Genomic DNA, 25031 nt, shown 5'->3' on the forward strand with positions numbered 1-25031 from the left:
GGTTGATCATTCCAGTTTCTAGTGGAGTGTTGGCCATGTTATTCAAACCACTCTGGTTGGCAGTTTCAATCTCAACAGAGGTTTCTCAGATTTGATTGAACATGGAGACTGAACTCTTACCCCAGGAGATGGGGGTCTTCAGGTCAATTTGAAATATGTTGGTGGAATGTTGTGCCCTTCTACTACCCATCCTCTGGATAAAGGACTTTCTTTTGGCACTTTTTGACAATTACCAAATTCAAATAATTAAAAAGGTGTGTGCTTATACACCTCTACCCCGATATAATGCAACCTGATATAACACGAATTTGGATATAACACGATAAAGCAGTGCTCCGGGGGGACAGGGCTGCGCACTCCGGCGGATCAAAGCAAGTTCGATATAACGCGGTTTCACCTATAACGCGGTAAGATTTTTTGGCTCCTGAGGACAGCGTTATATCAGGGTAGAGGTGTATGTACATACATGCATTTAATATAGAGATGCTTGTAACACGGTGACTGACAATTTTCAGCTTCTCATTGTGCTAGACTCTGGAAATTTGTTGATGCAATCACTATGGGCCTTTTAATATAGGAAACATCTCAATTTTGAATGTTGTTTTGTCCAACAAAAATCACCACAAAGCCATCAATCTAGCAATAACAAAAATGACATAAATTTCTTTAGTGACTCTGTCATTTTTGGGAATGAGGCCTCCAGTATGGGGAAATTTCTGTAGTGGTGGATTATTGATTTTAGTAAAGCTTTGAACACATCCCCACCTGACATTCTCATAAGCAAACTAGGGGAATGTGGTCTAGATGAAACTACTATAAAGTGGCTGCACAACTGGTTGAAAAAGAGTAGTTATCAATAGTTTTCTGTCAAGATGAGAGGACGTATTTAATGGGATCCTGCAGGGGTCTATTCTGAGTCTGCTGCTAGTCAATATTTTCATTAATGACTTGGATAATGGAGTGCAGAGTATGTTTATAATATTTGCAGATGACAACAAGCTGGAAGGGCTTGCTAGCACTTTGGAGGACGGGATTAGAATTCAAAGGACCTTGACAAATTAGAGAAATGGTCTGGAATAAACGAGATGAAATTCACTAAAACAAGTGCAAAGTACTAGGAAGGAAAAAATCAAATGCACAATTAAAAATAGGGAACATCTGGCTATGTAGTAGTACTGCTGAAAAGGGTCTGGGGTTATAATGGGTCACAAACTGAATATGAGTTAACAATGAGATGTAGTTGTGAAAATGGCTAATATTCTGGGGTGTATTTCGACTCGGGATAATTGTTCTATTCTGTTTGGGACTGGTGAGGCCTGCGCTGGAGAATTGTGTCCAGTTTTGGGTGCCACGCTTTCGGAAAAATGTGTCAAATTGTAGAGTCCAGAGGAGATCAACAAAATGATAAGATTTAGAAAACCTGACCTGTGAGGAAAGGTTAAAAAACTGGGCATGTTTAGTCTTGAGAAAAGACGACTGAGGGGGACCTGATAAATCTTCAGATATGTTAAAGGCTGTTATAAAGAGGACGGTGATCACTTGTTCTCCATGTCCACTGAAGGTAGGACAAGAAGTAATTGGGCTTAATCTGCAGCAGGGGAGGTTAGATATTAGGAAAAGCTTTCTAACTGTAAGGATAGTTAAGCATTGGAACAGGTTACTAAGGGAGGTTGTAGAATCCCCTTTATTGGAAGTTTTAAAGAACAAGTTAGACAAACACCTGTCGGGTATGGTCTTGGTGTGCAGGGGGCTGGTCTAGATGACCTCAGAGGTCCCTTCCAGGCCTACATTTCTATGAAGATAGATAATACATGCACATACATATGTTTGATGTTGTGTACATATATGTGTAGACTGAGTTCCAAGTTAATAGCACTAAAACACTACTGAGCAAATATAGCAGTGTAGCCACCCAACAACAGAAACTTTCCTCCAAACGAGTATCTGTTGAGATCATTATTCTTTAAGGAGCACATAATACCAGTGCATTATATTTAGAGAGAGAGAAAGCATGTGTGTGTGTTAGGTAATAAAGATGTAACACTTGGCTTCTAGCATGGAAAAAAATAGTTCTATATTTATACATTATTTTTGGTCTTGTATTTTATTAATCAGAGTAACAGTAATTTTGTAGAAGTAAATGTGGGCACTTACAGTAAAATAAACCAGGACACTGTTTTGATGAGCCACTGGGCAGGTATGATTTACATGTTTAAAACAAGGAACATGTTATCAGTTTACAAGGATTCAGGATTATTGCTTCAAAATAAGTATTTCTTTTTTTTAGAACTTTTGCACTGTATCTCTCTAAGGTATGTATATAACATTTAAGATTCTCTTCTGTGAGCCTGATCAAACACTGTCTCGTTAGAAGAAAAAACTGACACTGTAGGATAAGTGACTGTAGAAGATTATCTAACTGATGTGGACCTTCCAGTGTTGTCCTTTTTAAAATCTAAATGTTTTGGAAAGATTTTGAGTTTATTAATAGATCAGTATAGTCTCTTGCCAGTCTCATTTGACCCATGTTTTCAGCAACCACCTCTGATGGTACCTGTCTCTGTGCCTGACCTCTCCCCACCCTCCTCTCTGCCTTCCATTTCCAAACATCTTTCCAGCACTTGCTGTTAGATGTCCCACTGCCATCCCAAAATAATTAACCTCCAAACCCAAGCTTCTTACCTTTCCTCCTCATCTTTCTTCTCTACCACTGTTGACAGCTCCCTCATTCTTCCTTTTCCCAGGCTCACAACTTTTGTGTAATCTTTGGGTACAGGGAGAAAGGGACCCTTCTTTGCTTCACTTCCTTTTCCTCTTTCTCCTCCAATCTATCGAGAACTCTGCTGCTATAATGCTCTTCTGGCTCTTCACATGTCTTTCTCACCACTTTCTTGAATCTCTTCATTAATTTCTTGTCCTTTGCCCATTATTTGCAAATTTTTTATCTTCGCCTTGAAGACTGCATAATTTCATCCCTGCTTACAAGTTTGAACTCCCTTCCTTCTCCTCCCCCCTCACTCTTTACACTTCTCCCACTCTTCATGCTGTATTGCTTTTTGTGTCTCCTGCATCCTTGGCTTCACTCCTTCCATACTTCTGCTCCCTGTGAGTGGAACAGTGCCCCGCTACTTGTCTGCCAACCCCTCTTTTATATCCCTCCTTAAAGCTGACCTGGGAATAATTCCTTGTTTTTTCTCACCAATTACTTTTCCTCTTTCCCTTCCCTGAACTGCAGCCTTTTGTTTTGGTTGGACTTTCTCATCTGTGGTAAACACAAGCTTTTTGGGACAGGGAATATATTTTACGTTGTTTTGTAAACAGTAGTATGAATTGACTGTGTTATATAAATAGTCTGTACTATCATGATAGTAGGAGTAAGGCCTTCTAGATTCTGTTCTGTTGAGGACTTCCTCTCTAAGGGTATTGTTTTCAAAGTACTGAAGTCTCATTGAAAGCAAATGGGACTAGGGTCCTTTGAAAATTTTACCCTAAATGATGAATGAATGTGAAGATGATTAAGAAAAGCTTACAGTATTAACTTTGTAAAGTCTGAATTTTAGTATGTTGTTTTGTGTATTCCCATCACATACATTTGGGTGGTTGGTGTATTAATGCAGACTGGAAATTTGTCTCCTTTTTAATGGGCCTAATTAAATGCTTGTATAATTTTGAATTAACTCTATTAACTTAATGTTAATTACTGAAACAAAGGATGCAGTGTTGTGAACAAGGATCACCAGCAGAAGACATGCCAGATCATTAGGGATGTTGTTCAGGAAATGTGTTTCCTGCCTTATCTTTCTTATGTTCATTATATATTTAGGAAAAAAATGCTGGCAGCAAATCTGTTGAGATCAGTGGAATTACTTCAGCTAAATGGTTAACCTAGACAGGAGTTTGTGTAATGGTGCTTTTTGCCCTTTAATAGTTAAGCATTTCAGCATATAACCATATGAAATAAAGGATTTTAACTAGAGACTAAAAACCATTAGGTTCTGTTTTTCATGGGCATTTGCCTACACAGACATACAGTTAGGGTTTTGTGCAAATGATATTCATGTTCACAAGTTGAGTAGTTAGACATCAAGTTGATTTTCATGCTCAAGGACAACCCCTGTGCGCAGACTTCCTTTTTGCATATGGAAAATTGCAAACGTGGAGGCTGTATTTGAAAACTTGCCTCCCAGAATTTCAGGGTCAGGACTAATCTCTTTGCTGAATCTTTAAGAAACTGTTATTTTCCAAAAAATATTTTGAATTGTTTGGATTAAGTTGCATTTTTGTAATCCTGTAGTTTAGTGTAAGGGGGAGGGGGAATGTGTATATTTTGACAATTATTGCTGTCAGTGAATTTTAACTAAAAGCTAATTAAAATTTGACAATTTGTAAAGCACCAGAGCTTTAATTCAAACAAATCATAACCAGAAATTCACCGGTTACACTAAAATACTGGAAGGCAGTATTGTCTAGTAGGTAGGTTCCTGAACTGGAAGCTGAGGGATCTGGGTTTTAGTTCCAGCTCTGCCCCTAAATTGCTGTATTACCTGTGGCAGGTCATTTCACCTCTGACTTTCTTAATCCCCTCCCATCCTTGGTCTGTCATGCCTGTTCAGACTGGAAACTCTTAAGGTAGGGACTGTCTCCACGCTGTGCTTGTACGGTGCCTATCACAATGCCTCTTGGCACTAACTTAATATAAATAATAATCTTCTATGTTGACTGAAATTTGGGAGGGGGGGAAATCAGTTTAGTTTTCATCAATTTTTCTGTTCGTTTATTGCATTTCATCCAGTTTTTCTAGTCAGTGTAACTTTTTTTTTTGCATTAACACAATGCCGAAGTGTTTCATGATAGATGATTTCATATTTACATTTTTATAGCGTTAATGTAACTATTTGTGCTATTGCTGTATGTAAAAATAAATATTCCCCATCTTGTCAAAGAACCTAAGATAGTCCGTCACTACCTGACATTTATTGATCTCGTGTTCTCAATGAGTGAATTGTAACCATGCATCCTTAGGAGTGAGTCCCTTTTCTAAGGGTATGCCTCATTCTTTCAGTAAGATATGTTGCAATCTCGACTGAGGGATCTGACACTAAAAAATACAGTTCTGTGTAAAAAAAGAAAAATGCCAATAAAAATGATTAAAAACTTAATGTTTTGAGAAAAACTTACAAAATCCAGAAAATTCAAATAACAAACCGCTAACTCTGTTCTTACCATCATATACGGTTCCTAATTTTTCACGTTGCATAAGCACTGAGGGCAATGTGCTGCAAAAGACTTTAGATACAATAGCATGAGATAATTTACATGAAAGTTTCCTGGCTTTTGTAGATTTAGTCAGACCATTTTAACTAGGATTTTTGTGTGTGTGTGGACTGCATTATGTTTAGTGGTTCTTCCTTTAAATAGATTTTCTGTGATCATTCCTGATTGTGTGTCTATAAATAACTTTGCCAAATGGCAGTCTTGCTTCCTGGTAAAAGCTAACATTAAATGTTACCTGTATGGTATTGCCACCCTTACTTCTGCGCTGCTGCTGGTGGGCATTGCCTTCAGAGCTGGGCACCCAATCAATAGCCAGCGCTGTCCGGCTGCCCAGCTCTGAAGGCAGCGCAGAAGTAAGGGTGGCAATACCACAATCCCCTCTAAAATAACCTTGCGACCCTGCTGCAACCCGCTTTTGGGTCAGGACCCCCAATTTGAGAAACTTTGGTCTCCCCTGTGAAATCGGTATAGTATGGGGAAAAGCACACAAAAGACCAGATTTCATGGGGGGACCCCACATTTCATTGTTCGTGATGCGTTTTGGCCGGGAATTTGGTAGGGCACTAGTTATCTTCTATTTTATGAGTATCCCTGCTATTAACAGCTTTCTTTCCTATTGAGAACTTTTTCATGTGCTAGCTTTGTACTTACATGAAAGTGCTATTGTTTTCTGTCAGCTTTAACGATGCAAACATTTATATTGTTTATTAAAAACATATTATCTGTTTTTTTAGTTGTATTTCACAGTCCCAAACTTTTCCACCCTCTAAAAATGAGCTTAAAAACAACAGCATGTTTTTACATCTACTTCCTGTCGATAATTGCTCTCACAGTATGCATAACATAGGCCAACCCATTGGAACTGAATGACTCAAATATCCCATTCCCTCTCCCTTCATTGTGGCAAACACACATCTAATCACTGAGAGAGATTGCTGCAGGCTAACTTATATGAGATCCAGAAACTCTACCTTTTTACTGTGATCTCTTCTTAAATTTCAGTGAACACTTGAACCAACTTCACCAAGGAGCAAAGTGATAGTGCATTAAAACAGCTGTATTATTGTGCTAAATTGCCTCACTCTAGTGAAAGTGAATTTCTCAACATATATCAAGTATTCTAAATGCATGCAGTGTTTTAAATATTTTTCTCTAGTAATGGACAAGTTTTTTTTAAAGTAATGAAACTTGTGATTAATTTTTTTTATTTTACATTCAAAATAAAATCTCTTAAACCAGAGTAAGTTATAAGTAGATATATTAATTGAGGGGGAGAGGCAGTCTAGGCGGTTTAGTGTATTTGTACATTAGCCTTTTATCTCTAAATAATCAAGAATGGCTAGTAATTTTAAGTACTTCAATTTTGGGGGTATTCAACTTCTGAGGCACCATAAAGGGACTGGCTTTCAGAGGATGGATGCTCAGCACTTTGACAACTAGACCCTCCAAGGTGTGTCAAATTGGACACCCAGTAACTGAGGCACTCAAAATCATGTGTCACTTTTGAAAGCTTCGATCTGAAACATTTGTGTCCCAAATAAATCAAGTTTTGGAGTCTCTTCCTACTTCCTGTTTGCAAACAAAATCACCATACAATTTGGATTGATAGGCAGCTTCCACTCAGGAAGATTACTTTGGCAGCAAAACTTTTAAAACCAGCTCTGTGTCTACTGAGTGGGGGTGGGCGGGGCAAAGAAAGAGTAAAATGCTAGTCTGGCTATGTTTGAAGAGTTGTCAGTGGTTATGGCTTCTCTGCACTTCCATTTTTCAAGTATTTTTTTTAGTTTTCCTTTTTTTGATTGATGGAGGATAGGTCCATCCATGGCTAGTAGCTAGGATGGTCGGGAATGGTGTCCCTAGCCTCTGTTTGCCAGAAGCTGGGAATGGGCAACAGGGGATGGATCACTTGATGATTACCTGGTCTGTTCATTCCCTCTGGGGCACCTGGCACTGTCCGAAGACAGGATATTGGGCTTGATGGACCTCTGGTCTGACCCAGTATGGCCATTCTCATGTTCTCCCTGCTGACACCAGTCCAATTGTGAACATTTCAGTAGTGCTTTGCTTGGACTTCTGTCTTTCACTAAAAAAACTGCAAAAAATTAGAGCTGTCTTTTCTGTCAGCAGTCTCTTGGCTGATTTGAATTTTGCTGACTTCTAATTGTATATGAGAGTATTTTGTATAGTGAATTTCTGATTTTAGTTCAGAGACTTACTGGGATCTTAGCTAATTGAATGCCCAGGCATACTATTCTCCCACATTATTGAAGCTTAGCTTGTGCTAAGAACATTAACACAATAAGAGGTGTAGAATTTTATATTGAATTTGGCAAATGCATGCAGAACAAATTTGGAATGTTGAGTCTGTACAGTTTTTTAATATGCTGGGTGTAAGTGGTACAAATGTTTATGCATAAAGTGATCGTTACCAGAATTCTCTCCCTCCTCCCCCCCCGGGGGGCAAAAAAAAGCTGATGTTATATAGAAAAATGTCTGTACTGAAGAAGAGCTTTGTGTAAGCTCGGAAGCTTGTCTTTCTCACCAACAGAAGTTGGCCAATAAAAGATATGACCTCACCCCCCATGGGTCTCTAATATTCAGTATTAGTTTAATATACTTTATAAAAACAGGCTAAAACCTACATTACTACAATGTACTGAACTATAGTGAGCTTATTTACAATTGTTGTTTTTACCATAGTCATTGATTTGTTATGCATGTTGCTTTTTCTATTAAATTGTTTGTTTACTCTAAAATAGAACATTTTTACAATAGTTAAACTAAAACTAGCTAGCTAAGATATATTTAGTCTCTTATTCAGTTAAAAGAGAAACGTAATTAAGGAAAAAACAGCCTTGGTAAAAGCATCAAAGTCTTGAAGTCTTTAAAGCAGACACAACATTTGGCACTTGTTAGGATGAAATTGCCTAAAATTATCAAAGGAAATTTAAAGTTCTTAAAATATTTGTATAAAGAAACTGTTATTAAATAGAGTTTTTGGTAGACTTGTGGTTATTGTTTTGGTGGTTGTGAATAGTGTTTTATCTTTGTTTTTGCCCCTACTATTTCTTTCATTTTTATTTAAGTACTGTAAGAATAGAAAACATTTGTACATTTACTCAACAGTTTCTGTAAAATCTTCAGTAAATGCTCTCTAGTAGCTTTCTGTTTTATTCTCTGTGTGGTTTTTTTCTTAAATAAATTACAATCATTAAGTTGCTGTAGTCATTCTTAATACAACTAGTATTTTCAAACTAACATTTTGGGCCCAAACTCCCCTCCACTGTATGGTGTGAGGATGAAAGGAATGAAAATTCCGATGTACTGACCCTAAACTGTTAGAGGGAGAAGAGTGGTGTCAACATGACATTCTCTTCCTGCACCATGCCTGGAAGACCCTCAGTCCTCCTGGCATGTCAGGGTGGAAGCAGACTGAGTGAGTGGATATACATTCCAGCAAAATTAATTCGTTTCCTGTTACATATTTTGTATCTTGCTCAGAGATGAGGAGGCAGGGTCTGTATAGTCAAGGAACTGATGGCAGCATGGCTCTTAAGTGAGCTCTGCCTATGGGGGAGGGCTCATACAACAACATAGAGGGGCTGCCCATCTGTGTAGATGCCCTGAAATTGGAAGAGTTTCCTAATCCTTTCCCATGGCTTTTTCTGCACAATGAGAGATCAGGTCCTAAATTGGCATAGAAAAAAGTGACAAATTAGATTTTCAAAAATGAAGTCTCTATTTTGTACCACTTGATGATTTTCAGAATACAATATACAGTATATGTAGTCAGCTCATTCCTCAAAGGATTCCTTGGTTTTTTTAGAGACACTTCTCGTACATATAAACTTTGTTTGTAATGGCACCTTGTGTCCCATAGTGAGAGTAGGTAGGGCTTACTCAGGAACTGAAACCAATGTGATTCTTTAGCAGGAATGCGGGATCAGACTACTTAATCCATATTCCTGGACTGCCAGATGTAAATGATTTTATTTCTCCTTTTACAAAGTTGCTAAACAAATTATCAAATTTTACATGCATTTATATTCCTTGACTTTTTCACAGACATGTTACTTGACCTCAGTGACCTTCTTCAGGTATTGTATCTGTTGTTGTTTAACTCTTCTGTTAAAATATTAAACCTTAAAAATGAATACAAGCAAAGAACTACTAATGTGTGCTGTTTAGGAAACCTTAATGATCTGTTTCTTTAAAGATTCTGGGCAGGGAAATCATAGGGCTTGTAAATCAGAGTAATTCAGTGAAATTAAAGATCAAGTGCTTGGGTTTTTTTACCCTCACAAATAACAAATCAGCAGTTTAGTATAATCTTTCCTCAGTGATCACAAAGTCACTGCAGTGGCACAAGGTCAGATTTCACACATTTTTAAAACAGCTGGTAAAGACAGAAATAACTTTTGTTAAGTAATACTGTATAAATGGATCTGTAAAATACTGTGATATTTTTGTAAAATCTATTTTGAGTTGTGTGTACTTAAAGCACTTGTGGATATAGAGCTCTAAATGAATGTGTGTGTGTGTACACATTCATTCTCTCTCTCTCTCTCTCTCTCTCTCTCTCTCTCTCTCTCTCTCTCTCATAAACATCTATTTTACATACAGTACAAGTAGGATCGTATAGTTTATTTTTGTCCTTGCAGCTGTCTTTGTAAATGGCATCCCTCTGAAGGTTATTTATTGCTTAAAGGAATCTGATGGAATTATAATAATCTAATGAATCTTTAATTCTTAAAATAATGAACATTCTTCTAATCTACTACAAACTGAATGGGTTAAGTGTGCTTAATTATAACGAGAGAGAGAGAGAGAGTGAGTGTGCGCGCGGGGAGGAGGGGGGAGTGGGAGGTTTATTTCATTTCAAACCTAGAGATCTAGTGATTTCTTATATAGATGACTACTAAATAGAAAGGGAGGTAAGATGATGAAACATGGAACAAATTGTATTGTATCTGCAAAAGATGCAGCAAATAGAACAGGGTTGGCTTTCTAACGGCAGTAGAGCAGATTTGTTTCCAGATTTTGTTTCTATATAATCTAATGAGAAAAAGGAGGAAGAAGGGACATTTGAGGACTTCAAGCCATTCATTGGGGAAGCTGAAGATACAGCTGATCCAGAAACAACTGAGGGTTGGAGATAAGTCATTTTTGGGAAGAAGATGTAGCAGTTAGTACCTTGAACTCGTAACTACAACAGAATGGATTTATAGCAGTAGGAATATACTGCCAACCACCAGGATGGTGATGGTGATTGTGAAATGTTCAGGGAGATTAGAGAGGCTATGAAAATAGAAAACTCAGTAATAATGGGGGGTTTCAACTATCGCTGTATTGACTGAGTACGTCACCTCAGGATGAGATGCCGAGTTAAAGTTTCAACACCTCATAAATGACTGCTTCTTGGAGCAGCTAGTCATGGGACCCACAAGGGGAGAAGCAATTCTTGATTTAGTCCTAAATGATACACAGAATGTGGTCCAAGGGGTGAGTATAACTGAATCTCTCGGTTATAATGACCATGCTATAAATAAATGTATCAGCCTTATGGGGTGGGTGGGGGGAATATCAAAATAGCCCATCACAGTGGCATTTAACTAAAGAAATGGGAACCACACAAAAATGAGGAAGCTAGTTAAACGGAAATGAAAAGGTACTGTCACAAAACTGAAATGCCTGCAAGTTGCATGGAAACTTTTAAAAAACACCACAATAGAGGCTCAATTTAAATGTATACCCCAAATTAAAAAAACACAGTAAGAGAACCAAAAAAGTGCCACCATGGCTAAACAACAAAGTAAAAAAAGCAGTTAGAGGCAAAAAGGCATCCTTAAATTGGAAGTTAAATCCTACGGAGAAAAATAGAAAAGAGCATAAAATCTGGCAAGTCAAGTGTAGAATTAGACAAACCAAAAAAGAATCTGAAGAGCAACTAGCCAAAGACTCAAAAGCTAACAGCAAAAAATTTAAGTACATCGGAAGCAGGAAGCCTGCCAAACAAGCCGTGGGGCCACTGGATGATCACGGTGCGAAAGGAGCACTCAAGGAAGATAAGGCCATTGCGGAGAAGCAAAATGAATTCTATGCATTGGTCTTCACTGCAGAAGATGTGAGGGAGGTTCCCACATCTGAGCCGTTCTTTTTAGATGACAAATCTGAGGAACTGTCCCAGATTGAGATGTCAGTAGAGGAGGTTTTGGAACACTATTTAATTTATCAATTTAAGTCACCAGGACCAGATGGTATTCACCCAAGAGTTCTGAAGGAATTCAAATATGAAATTGCAGAACTAACAACTATGGTATGTAACCTATCACTTAAATTAGGTTCTGTACCAGATGACTGGAGGATAGCTAACCTGATACATATTTTTAAAAAGGCTCAAGGGGCGATCCTGGCAATTACAGGCCAGTAAGTCTAACTTCAGTACCAGGCAAATTGGTTGAAACTATAGTAAAGAACAGAATTATCAGTCATATAGATGAACACGATTTGTTGGGGAAGAGTCAACACTGCTTTTGTAAAGGGAAATCATAACTCATCAATCTGTTAGAATTCTTTGAGGGGACCAACAAACATGTACTTGGACTTTCAAAAAGCCTTTGACAAGGTCCCTCACCAAAGGCTCTTAAAGTAAGCAGTCATGGGATAAGAGGGAAGGGTCCTTCCATGGATCAGTAACTGGTTAAAAGTACGGCTGTCACTCGCAGCTACTGCTTGCGATTAACGCAAAACAAATGAACTAGATTTTAAAAGAAGTTATAATTAATCACAGTTTTAATACTGTTAATAATAGAATACCAATTTAAATTTATTTTAAATATATTTTGATGTTTTTCTACATTTTCATATATATTGATTTCAATTACAACGCAGATTACAAAGTGTACAGGGCTCAATTTATATTTATTACAAATATTTGCACTGTAAAAAGATAAACAAAAGTAATAGTATTTTTCAATTCACCTCCTACAAGTCCACTCAGCCCTACTTCTTGTTCAGCCAGTTGTTAAGACAAACAAGTTTTTCATTTACGGGTGATAATGCTGTCCGCTTCTTATTTACAATGTCACCGGAAAGTGAGAACAGGCGTTCTCATAGTACTGTTGTAGCTGGCATTGCAAGGTATTTATGTGCCAGATATGCTAAAAATTTGTATACCCCTTCATGCTCCGACTTATAGGCTCTAAAGTTTTACATTGTCTTGTTTATGAGTGCAGTTAAAAAACCTTCTACATTTGTAAGTTGCACTTTCATGATAAAGATATTGCACTACAGTACAGTGTTACATATTACAGTATGAGGTGAATTGAAAAATACTATTTCTTTTGTTTATCTTTTTTACAGTATAAATATTTGTAATCAAAAATAATGTAAGGTGAGCGCTGTACACTTTGTATTCTGTGTTGTAATTGAAATCAATATATTTGAAAATGTAGAAAGACATCCAAAAATATTTATAATACATTTCAATTGGTATTCTGTTATTAACTGTGTGATTAAAACTGTGAGTAATCGCGACTATTTTTTAATCTCGTGATTAATTGCAATTATGTTTTTAAATCATTTGGCAGCCCTTGTTAAAAGACAGGAAACAAAGGGTAGGAATAAATGGTACTTTTTCAGAATGGAGAGAGGTAAATTGTGGTGTCCCCCAGGGATATGTACTGAGACCAGTGCTATTTAACATATTCATAAATGATCTGGAAAAAGGGGTAAACAGTGAGGTGGCAAAGTTTGCAGACAATACAAAATTACTCAAAATAGACTGTGAACAGTCAGCAAGGGATCTCACAAAACTAGGTGATTGGCAACAAAATGACAGATGAAATTCAGTGTTGATAAATGCAAAGTAATGCACATTGGAAATCATAATCCCCACTATACATACAACATGATTGCATCTAAATTAGCTCTTACCACTCAAGAAAGAGAGCTTGTAGTCATTGTGGATAGTTCACTGAAAACATCTGCTCAATGTGCTGCAGCAATCAAAAAAGCTAAGAGAATGTTAGGAACCATTAGGAAAGGGCTAGATAATAAGATAGAAAATATCATAATGCCACTATATAAATCCATGGTGCACCCATACCATGAACACTGCGTGCAGTACTGGCTGCTCCATCTTAAAAAAGATGTATAAGAATTGAAAAAGGTACAGAGAAGGGCAACAAAAATTATTAGGGGTATGGAACAGCTTTCATATGAGGAAAGATTAAAAAGACTGGGACTTTTCAGCTTGGAAAAGAGACAACTGAGGGGGGAATATATGAGAGGTCTATAAAACCATGAATAGGTGAAGAAAGTGAATACTGAAGTGTTGTTTACCTCTTCACACAATAAGAACCTGGGGTCACCCAATGAAATTAATAGGCAGCAGATTTAAAAGAAACATAAGGAAGTACTTCACACAGCATACAGTCTGTCTGTAGAACTTGTTGCTAGGGGATACTGTGAAAACTAAAACTATAATGGGGTTCAAAAAAGAATTAAATATGTTCTTGGAAGATAGGTCCATCTGTAGCTATTAGCCAGGATGGTCAGGGATGCAACTTCATGTTCTGGATGTCCCTAGCCTCTGATTGCCAGAAGCTGGGAGTGGATGACAGAGGTGGGTCACTTGATGATTGCCTGTTCTGTTCATTCCCTCTGAAGCACCTGCCATTGGCTACTGTCAGAAGACAGGATGCTGGGCTAGATGGACCATTGGTCTGACCCAGTATGGACATTCTTATGTTGATTTCTAATGTATACCAACTTCTAGGTTCCCTGTGTTTAGTTGAAACAACAGATCTGTTACACAAAAGTATATACAACTACTTGATTCCTCTCCTGTTTTGATTATTTTTGGAACTTATTTTTTAAAAATTAAACATTTTTAACTTGGGTCATACTACTTACTGGATTAAAATAAAATCAACAAGTGTATGAAAAAATTCCTTGGTTGGTGCAGAAGAATGTGCCGAAGCTAAGAGCCTGTTCTCACTCTCACAGAAGTCAATGGCAAAACTCTCATTGACCTCCCAAAAGGCAGGTTGACGCCCCACATTTCCTAGTAGATAGAAGCTGTCTTTACAACCTATCTGAGATCAGCCTCTTTAGTCCAAGATGGATAAACTGTATCCAGGGAAAAAAGGGAAATTCATGTACTTTGCCATGGCTTTGAAGTTTTTTCCTTTCAAAGGACACCTTTGCTAAAATTCCCAAGTATTGAGACACTGACATTTAAGTATGAGAATTTCATTTATTACATTCCCAAGGCAGAAAGTGTCAACCTGTATAGTTAAGCCATTTTTTAGATTGTATATACTGATCTTGTAAAAAAGGTAAGTCAGTTTTTCTTGATGAAACAAAATTGCTGTTTTTGTGCATCAAAGAAAACAACAAATTGAAAGGCTCAAAAATGAGTTATTGCAAGACCTTATGAACTATATTAATTTCTTTTATAAAACCATTGGACCAGCTCTTGAGGACATGCCAGTGGCAGATCTTAAGTGGATGGCATCTTGGATGCTCCCATAGAATTTTCTTGAGTTTTCTCTGATAATTCCTAGTGGTACAATGGACCTGTGGAATTCCTGCAGGTGGAATGGCGTCTGGATTCTCTCTGAAGAATGTTGCCAAGCAAAATATCTTAGAGTGTTCTTCATATAAGTTATTGAGTAAATTACTTAATACTTTAGGATGGGCAGTCCATCCATCCATCCATCTATTTAATATATCTATCATTGTCCATCTCTTCATCCGACAGAAATCAATAAAGTAACCATTATGCCTCTGACTACTAGGAAAAGAGAAGATAAATTACATCAACCAAAAGTCAAGGAAGGAGCCCCATCCACTTCTACGTTAATCTTTTGTTTTTTCAACAGGGAGCATAAAGTGCAGCCTCATTCTTCCATCCCCTTAATGTAACTTATTTCATCATTTTTTCTTCTTCTCTAGATCCTTCTTGGAAGATAAGATCCAAGAGGAAAAACAAAAGCACATGGGAACAGTGAAGATATTAAGGTGGGGGTGGAGGAAGGGAGGGAAGCAGAAGATAGTTCTGCTTTGAGGCCTGCAAAGCCTGTGATTACATTCCATTTTGTGGGAGAGGGCTGTAGATTGTTGCATCCTTTCAAGCTTCAGTCCCTGGCTCTGGACCTATGTCTTTTTGAAGGTGGATGAGTTTTTCCCTGACTCAGCTCTGCCTCCCTAAACTGTTGCCCATTCTCTCTCTTGGGTTCACCCTTTTGAAAGGCTATGTGGATGTAAGTTTGGGGCTCGTAGATCACTTTTTGTTCTTTGGGAAACCACAGATTCATAGATTCCAAGGCCAGAAGGGATCATTGTGATCATCTAGTCTGACCTCCTGTATAACACAGGCCATAGAACTTCCCCCAAATAATTCCTAGAGCAGATCTTTCAGAAAAACATCCACATCTTGATTTAAAAATTGCCAGTGATGTTCCAATAGTTAATTATACTCACTTAAAAATTTATACCTTATTTCCAATGTGAATTTGTCTATCTTCAACTTCCAGCCAGTGGATCACGTTATACCTTTCTGTGGCAGACTGAAGAGCCCATTATCGAGTATTTTTCCCCCCATGTAGGTACTAATAGACTGTAATCAAATCACCCCTTAACCTTCTTTGTATTAAGCTAAATAGATTGATCATCTTGAGTTTATCATGATAAGGTATGTTTTCTTCTCCTTTAATCATTCTCGTTGCTCTTCTCTGAACCCTCTCCCATTTATCAGCAGCTTTTTTAAAATTGTGGACACCTGAACTGGACACAGCATTCCAGAAGTGGTCACATCAGTGCCAAATACAGAGGTAAAATAACTTCTACTTTTGGCCATAGTGTTGCAGTGAGCACTGTGATTATGTAACTCCCCTCCCCCAATCTTTTACAGATTCACTGCTTCCCAGGATAGCGTCTCCCATCCTGTACGTATGGCCTGCATTCTCTGCTATCCTGCACCCAACTTACCAAGCCATCCAGATCGCTCTGTATCAGTGACCTGTCACCCTGATTATGTACCATTCCCTCAATTTGTGTCACGTCTAAACTTTATCTATGATGGTTTTATGTTTTCTTCAGTCCATTGATAAAAAGGTTAAATAGCATAGGACCAAGAACCAATTGGTGTGGGATCCCACTAGAAACCTAGCCCCTTAATGATATTTCCCTGTTACATTTACATTTTGAGCCTATGAGTTATCCAGTTTTTAATCCATTTAATATGGATTAAAATTAAAATATGGTTAACTTAATATCATTCTAGGTTTTTTTGATCAAGATGATGTACGCTGTACAGAAATCTAAGCATATTATAACACTATAATCTTTATCAACCGAATTTGTAATCTCATTTAAAAAAAGATATCAAGTTAGTTGTACAGGATCTATTTTCCATAAATCCATGTTGATTGGCATTAGTAATTACCTTTCTTTAATTCTTTATTAATCGAGTCCCATATCAGCTGCTCCATTATCTTGCCTGGGATTGATGTCAGACTGACAGGCCTATAATTATCCAGGTCATCCTCTTTGCTCTTTTTAAATATTGGTACAACATTATCTCTCTTCCAGTCTTCTTGAACTTCCCCAGTGGTCCAAGACTTATTAAAATTCAACATTCATGGTCTAGCGAGCTCTTCAGCCAGCTTCTTGGATGCAAGTTATCTGGACCTGCTGATTTTAAAAATGCCCAACTTTAGTAGCTGCTGTTTAATATCCTCCTGAGATACTAGTGGAATGGAACGAGTGTTATCATCATCATATGATATGACTACACCATCTGCTTTTTGAAGTCCAAGTTCTTAGCACAAAGGGTTGTACTGCTTGCCCATAAGGACACAATGCCTTCTGATGCCTTTATAGGACTACCAGTGGATATGGTGCCACTTCACTTAAAAATCAAAGAAACTGCACTTTTAGTAGTGTACCTTCCTCTGGCATAAGATCTGTTACAGACCTCATGCTGGTGGTGTAAGTAAGTTATAGCTGGAGGGATCTACTTTAACTTCTTCCGAAGCTGGGCAACCCAGGAACTGGGAGCCACAACTGCCCCCTGTGGCATGTACTCGTACGTAGCTGGAGAACTCGGGCTGTTTTCTTTCTTTGCTTACTAAGCAGAGCTGGATGGAGAATAACAATTCCATTTCAGAACAACTTTCAGACATTTGACATTTGTGTTTTGTTTTGCATTGGAACAAAACCTATTGATCATTTTTGCTAAGTGGAATTGTCTAAATATCTGTTTTCAGATGAGAGAGGTCACATTTTCAATTCAGGCTGGGATCTTCTGTGACCAGAATCCAACTGAAAGGCTTCCTTTCCACAACTTCATAAAAATCTATGTATCTCCGCAACATGTTTTCGCTTTGACAGAACAGCATATTTTGACACTAAAATGTTTAATCGCAAACGTTCTGACCAGCTCTTCTTCTAGAGTGAGGCTATTCTTTCTCCTCCTCTTTAATCACTTGATCAACCAGCAACAGGGTTACATATTCATTAACTGGTAAAGTGGATAAGTCAGGGGTCTTTGATTGGGAATCTTCTCTGCTTGTATTTTCACTTAGTGAATTTTGGTTCTCTTCTTGTTTTGTTTGCAAGTACAGTTTTCTTTTGAGGTAGCCTTGCTGGCTTTTGTTTCCTTTTCCATTGTTCCCATCTAGATTACATTGTCTAGCTGTTTAAAGGGTTGAGAAACTTGTCTAGCTTTGACCTAACGTTTTGTACAGTTTGGGTTTGCCCATAAGTTTCAGGATCCTCTCCTCCCTTTCATCCAGAGAGAACTACTCAGCTAGATTTCTGATCTCACAATGTGTCAAAAGGCTGTCCCTTTAATCATGGGAAATGCCAGTCTGTTCCTGGGTCCCCCTCTTTTATACTGTAGCATCATGATCTTGAGATGTGGTTGCAACAGTCTTCAGACGGAGTAGGTATTGGCAATTCTCTGCCTTACCTTTGATCTCTGATTTTATGTAGTGAAAATCTCCTCTTTAATATGGCTATATTGGTGCTTCTCATTATATAAGTCTCCTCTGTGTGTTACTGCCTACTGTACAGATACGTTGTCAGATGGGGAAAGAGTATATACAAGAAGGGAAAACTAGTACAGTAACTGGTAATTCTGTTTGTTGCAGTCTTCTGCTTCCACCTTCAAAAAAAAATCTTGTTCCTTTCTCTGAAGATTGTTCTCTAAAGTGATATTTTCCTTCTTATGTGGATCTTTATTACTACTTACTATTTCCTCTAGAAGTTTGTTTACTTATATAAAAGTGGACTGGCTGATTCCTTTATACAGGCCTTAAATGATTATTTTTTTATCTCCTTGCTTAGGTGGCATTATATGTCTTACCATACGGTTTTGTTGTAGGACGGGAGAATAATAGTAATACAGCAAACAGAATTACCCAGAAGTAGATTCTTCCTTTTGAGGACCTAGATTGAGGAAGTGCTTTTCAGCACAAGATGAAAAAAAGGCACTTCATTAAGTGAATTTTGATTTGACTGATTGAAAGAGAAGTGGATTCATGTCTGTCATTCTTTGAATCAGAAACTAGCAAGCTTTCATTGGTGTAAGATTGTGATCTTGTGGATCTTTTTTCTTCTTGGGTTAAATACAGTATTCTGGCTGTGATGGTCCAAAGAATGAAAAGCTTCAGCCTACTGATCTGGATAACAAAACATTTAATATTAAGTCTTGAAACCTTTGGAGAGAATATTTAGTTGCTGGCTTCCTATAGTAATACTTTTTACTCATTTCATGACATGTCCAGGTTGACTGAATTTGCTTCCATTACCTCAGTACCTATTTGTGTATTGATCTATTTAATTTAGACATCCTGGATGTGGTCTTTAGGCCCCACTGTACAATAAATGTTAATAGTAATGAACCAAATAACTTCAGGTACATCTTCCCCAAACAATAGACATTGTCCTTAAATAGTCATTTGCTTTTCATGCTTCCTTTGTTATTTAGGCAAGCATCCATAGATGCTTTGAATTCTGACCGTCCAGTTCTTGGTCCTTCTGAAAAGAAGGTAACCTAGGCCACTGTCAGTATACTCAATATTTCACTGGATTGTCCTATGTTGATCTTGACGAGCCTCTCTGGAAATTAACCATTGTTAAATACATTTATCTAATTTATTGGATCAAAGATTAGGCACCTTTTGTCTTAGGCATTCTGGTCAGCTGTTATCATCTTCAAGGGGGTGGAGTGAATCTAACAACCTTGTGAATTTCAGATTACAAATATCTTTCTGTGGAGATTTTTCAAACTGTAGCATGCTTTAGATTGATGACCTGTTCAACTCACTTGTCAGTGGTAAGTAGACCACTGTTCTTGTCCACAAAAGCTGAAGTATATATGTGGACTGTTATGAACGTGGACATTCAGACATGATGTGAAAAAAGGAAATAATGAAAAGAAAATTGAAGGGTGAGAAGGTTTCCTTTCTCCTATGGAGGGGTCACCTTAAAACATCTGAGGTCTGAAGAATGAGAACTGATTAAGTCCACACCTTTGGAGAAGTATAGAATCTGAAATGTAGAGTATATTTAACTAGACCTTCCACAGGTAGGAGGATCCCCTACAAAGGTGAAACTAAATCTTTGGAGGCCATCTAGCTACAGCAGAGTGGGCATATGCAAATACCATATTGTAAGGAATAATTCAACAGGTTGTTGATAAGGAAGAACATCTTGATAAGATATGATCCTTGTTAAGAAAACAAGGATCAAAAGGATTAGTTCATAGAGGCTTGGCAAGCAGATAGTTTTTATCTGAAAGATGCCTTTTTTTGTACTGTAGAATCTATGATTTCACTTTTTAAAAATGTAGAGTCTGGTCTGTATGGTTGTAAAGAGAACCTTGTAAATGTGAACTGAATGTGAACTGTTGCAGTGATGTCTTAAGTCTGCAGATGCCCTGAAACAACATCTCTGAGAGAGGGATTAGGTGCTGCTGCTCATCTGACTGGGACAGTGACTCTGAAGCCTAATGATAATTTAAACAGCTATTTTATGGCTGATCAAAGCATACAAACATGAACAATCATTTTGTGAAGCTCTGCACAATCTACTGTGAATGGCATCTTGTTTGGGGTCTTTGAGTGGGCAGAATTTAGGAGAATACCATTTATTTTTTTCCAGTTCGATCCCTGGATTTTGAAAGAGGGAGTGGGACCATATCAGTTAGATTTGGAATGTTCAGCCTTAAAGCTGTCTGACAAATGGGAGCAGTACAACAAGACCATTGAAACCCACACTAGATGCATCTTTTTTTAATGGATAATCTTTTTCTATTACCATAATTAAGATGCTTGTAAAATAAGGGGTTTAGACATACAAATGCTATTATAGTTTCTAAACTTGGGGAATTTACCTAGAGTGGGGATTGGAGAAAAGGGATTTAAACATTTCCCGGTAAGGTTGTAGACCCTTACAAAAATTTTTACTAGTGCAGGAGAACCAGAAAGTGAAACACACCTGTAAATGAATTGTTTTAATTTTCTAAGTTGAGTGAAATCTAAAAATTATAAATAAATGCAAATGGTGAATGTGAAACTAGATTTTAAAAATTATTTCAGCTGTAATATCACCACCTTGGATTAATAATAGAGATTAAAAAATGTGGAAGAGCCCTCTTAAATTATCACTACCAGAGGTCCTTAAATGACATATCTTTTATTGATTGCTGGGTTAGCCTTGTGGGCTCTTTAATTTCCAATATATATAAAGGAACAAATGCTCCCGTACCTGTGAATATTTGATCATTCCGAAAGTATCTGTACTGGCTTGCCAAGAGAGAGAGAGCAATTTTTTTATTGCTCATTCTTTCTGTGACTTTTACACTAGCATTAAAAATGTATGAGCGCTGTGAAAAAAACCGAATATCACACAATCCACTGGATAGCATACGTGCTTTCTGACTTCCTCTCTGAATCAATGGTAACCAAACACTGCAAGCGATTGCACTTAGGATCTTAGAGCAGAAATTCCCTGAAGTACAATTTCTACTTTGAGTTTAGTAAGTGTTTTGTGTGGACAAGCTTTCTGCACCTTGAGATCAGTCATTATACTGTACGTGATGTGGGTGAAGTAAGAAGCAGGTTAGATTTAGATTTGTTTCAGGTAGGTCCTAGATCTGGAGACTTTAGCTAGACCCAGGAATGGATGATAGAATCAGTGCTACGGCAATTTGACTATGCACTTGGCTCTGCTTATGCTCCAATACATCGGTTAGTCTATAAGGTGCCACAGGACTCTTTGTTGCTTTTGGCTCTGCTGAAAACTTAATGTGACCCCCCACCCTGCAACCCTTGACTATTAGGACTTCACCATGGGAAACTGTGTCTTTATGCCTATTGGTACTTATTTACTCTGTAATTGATGTTTTTATGGAAAATTAGCTGGGGAGGAGTGTTAATTGTATTGTCTGCAATTATATGGTCAGATGGGGACAAGAAGGAGGTATTTGAGCCTTCTGCCAAAAAGAAGAAAAAACACGGGAGAATAATATTTTCATCTGTTGGTTTGTATTTTTCTAGACTAAATGAAAGAACTGGGTGAGTCAGTGAGGCCTGGGATGGAAAAATGATATGTGGTTGGCTCTAATGGAGTAACTTTATTGACTTGTATAATAAATCCTTCTTGCGGGTCAGATTTCTAAATGATGAGGTTTAAGATTTATAATCCCAGGTCGGCCAACTAAGAGGCTCAAACTACAATGTGGAAAAAACCTCTTAAATCTTCTTAGTAGTTTGTCAAAACAAACTGCAGTGCATTGAGAGAACCGAAATCAATGGAAGCGAGACCCCCTTGGAAACATTGTATAGTTTTGCTTTAGTAAAACTTGTTCTATCTTCATAGCTCACAAAAAAGAAATAAACCATGCCGTGTCAAATTCTACAGGAAATGCTAGATATTGAGTATCTATATATATTTTTGTACCTTGATACCCATCAAGCCTAATCTTGATTCAGGGGACACATTTCAATTTTGGTCACTTCCTCTCTGGGGTTAAGTTGTACCATCCTTTCTCTATTGCCCTACAGATAACACTACAGTTATCTACCTGCTAGTCCTGTCTCACTGTTGGTCATATATGGAGGTTGTGTAAGAGAAAGATTCAACACATTCCACTAAATATACTAAGTGAAATAGTACCCATCTACATTTGAGTGATAGATTGAATGATCTCTTTGAAGATGACTGACAGCCTTGGAGATTCTTGTAATAGTTTTAAATTAAAAAAAAAAATCAAAATTAAAGTACAGAAAAATCTCCTATCACTTCCTCATCCTGAACAAGGGGAGAAGACTACGTGAAAATACTTTGATGAAGAAAGTTCACTTCAAATTGGATGACTTTTTTTTTTTTTTTTTAAATAGCTTTTGATGCAGAATGAGTATCTTTATTAACAGGAGGCCTGCATCCTCCTCATGCTTTCCGTAAGCTTGTTCGATGTGTTTCAATAGCCCAGGTGTATACTTCGCTCTCTACTAACCAGCTTCACTTTGCATGGAGGAGGGACACTTCTGCTGCATAAAACCACTAAAACATAGACTACTTAAATTTTAAAAAGGGACTGGTTTTTTCAGTATCGTGTCAGAGGTCTGAGTTTGAGTCTCTTAACTTTGACCTGTATTTATGCCTTGGGGCCGCAGCGTGCTCATGTAGGAACACCCACAGTCAATTTGGAACTGAAACATAGCAACATCCAGCCCTCTCCTAAGGCCAGAAAGGCACGACTTAATACATTATTTTATTTCATTTCTTCAAACTTTTGGAATACGACTAAGTGCCTAGTCCATAAATTAAAAATCATTATAGGAATATAAACAAAGGGCTGCCCATAAATATCTCCTGAGCCTACAGTCTCCTCAGTGGCCTTAGAGAAGAAGGGAAAAAAGATGAGCTTTACAGTGCATGGAAAGTCAACAAATTTGAGGTCTGGTGGACTCGGGCTGGGGTGTCTGTTCCAAAACTGAGAACCCTTCACATAAAATGCCACGCTAGCAGTTCCCCCTCATTTATATTAAGGGAGCCTCAGCTCGCGCACCTTTGTTGAGCTCAACTGTGGCAGTTTAATCACTGTGAGAGAGGCAGTCTTTCTGGTAACCAGGTCTCCTAATCACTGAGAGCTTTATAGGTTTAAAAAAAACAATATGTTGAACTGAGAATAGTAACTGAAAAATGAGGGAAGGCAAAAATCCTTGGAGCACTGTGTGCCACTCCCTCCCTGGGTGGAAAAGTAGTTTTGTTCGTGCTTGTAATTCTAATTATACGACTTTACATGATTAAACAAAGCTAAAATTGTATTAACTTGCAGGTTTTGTTATGTGAAGAGAGTGCCACTGCAGTTATAGTTTAATGTAACAATAATGTATGAATACATAAAACTTCAAGGTTTTGAGCTACAAACTGGGAATTGTCCAAGTACTCCAGGACAAAATGGGGCCCGCTGAAAAGCATAACAGGCAACCTGTTGCAAAGTAGTGCAGTGTTTTTAATGTTTTCTGTTTTGGCTTGTGTCACAGCTTTAACTTTTCATATATCTTTTAATGAGAATTTCGCTTATCTCCATGATTTATAAATCTGATTGCATCAAATGATTACTTTCACTTTAAAATATCTGGGTGATTTTTTTTTTTTTAACAAAAGCAATTTGCTTGATGTTTCAGAGGTGGATTTTCATCTCTGTATAATGGAGTACTTTTTTAATGTTTGCTGTTTAAGACTCAAATAATGTTTTCTGTCTTTAATAGGTGAATGTCTATGTGCTGGGAAAAACTTTCCTTCTGCTGGCCAGAGAGCTCTGCATAAATGCTCCAGCTATAGGTATTTTTTTTAAGAGTTGGCTTTCAGTACTTGGGTATACTTTACCATAGTTTCACGATTGCTCTTAGAAGGCAAAAAATTTGCACAGTACAGTATTAAAATGAAATTCAGAGTAGTCTAGGGATAAAATTTGACTAACAGAGGCAGAAGTCATCTTAAAATAGAGAACACAAATGCTGTTGAATGCACGTAAGCTTGACACTATTTTCTTTTCCAGTTAAATATGTCATTCTCTACCTCTTAGTATATGAATAGTGTAAGCCTTAATGAGAGTATGGACTGATTTGAGAGAGAGATGCTTATCTACAAGCTTGTACAGACCTGTCATATTTCAGTTCAACCAAATAAGACACAATGTTAGGTAAAGTATTTGCTAAATTTACTGTGTGTTCAGCACCTGAAGCTACTGATGTCAGCACTTGAAATACAAGAGGATTTATGGAAAATGAGGAGCTTTATTTTGAGAGAATGTTAGTAATCAGTTTGCTTAAACTATTATTTTTTAAAAAAAGTGGCGGTTGAAATAAGCACAGGTTATGTTGTATGAAAACAATTTTTAATCTAACATATATTAAGATCTGCTTTTAGCAGTAGCAGCTCCAGACAGCGGTGTATGCATTTCAGTACTTTGTCAAGCCTGGCAGACTGTGAGCCACAGAAAACCTTACTAACTCCAGTTAAAGGGATTGGTTCATAAGGGCATCATGTGACTGTTACCCGCCTTTTTATTCTAGTATTTCTCCTGTATTTCTTCAAACTCTTAATAGCTTTTAATCTGCATTGACGGACTGAGAGATTTTTTTTGTCATCAATGAACAGGCAACTTCAGTCTACTTACAGCTAGCCATTGAGGAGCACTTCAGAACATTGCTCTCCCTAGAAACTAAGCATCA

General features: G+C 37.5%; 1 protein-coding gene across 3 annotated transcripts in view; it reads left to right on the forward strand.

Annotated features, from left to right (window-relative positions):
* The window catches only part of BRF1 (BRF1 RNA polymerase III transcription initiation factor subunit), a 243246-nt gene that overhangs the window by 74923 nt on the left and 143292 nt on the right, over positions 1-25031 (forward strand). For all 3 annotated transcript variants that reach the window (XM_065402496.1, XM_065402497.1, XM_065402498.1), the window contains 2 exons: positions 9340-9371; positions 24066-24138. In XM_065402496.1, the coding sequence (XP_065258568.1) occupies positions 9340-9371; positions 24066-24138 (105 nt within the window). The remainder of the gene's footprint in view (positions 1-9339; positions 9372-24065; positions 24139-25031) is intronic.

This window comes from Emys orbicularis, chromosome 4, assembly GCF_028017835.1.
Source record: "Emys orbicularis isolate rEmyOrb1 chromosome 4, rEmyOrb1.hap1, whole genome shotgun sequence".
In the NCBI taxonomy this organism is placed as follows: Eukaryota; Metazoa; Chordata; order Testudines; family Emydidae; genus Emys; species Emys orbicularis.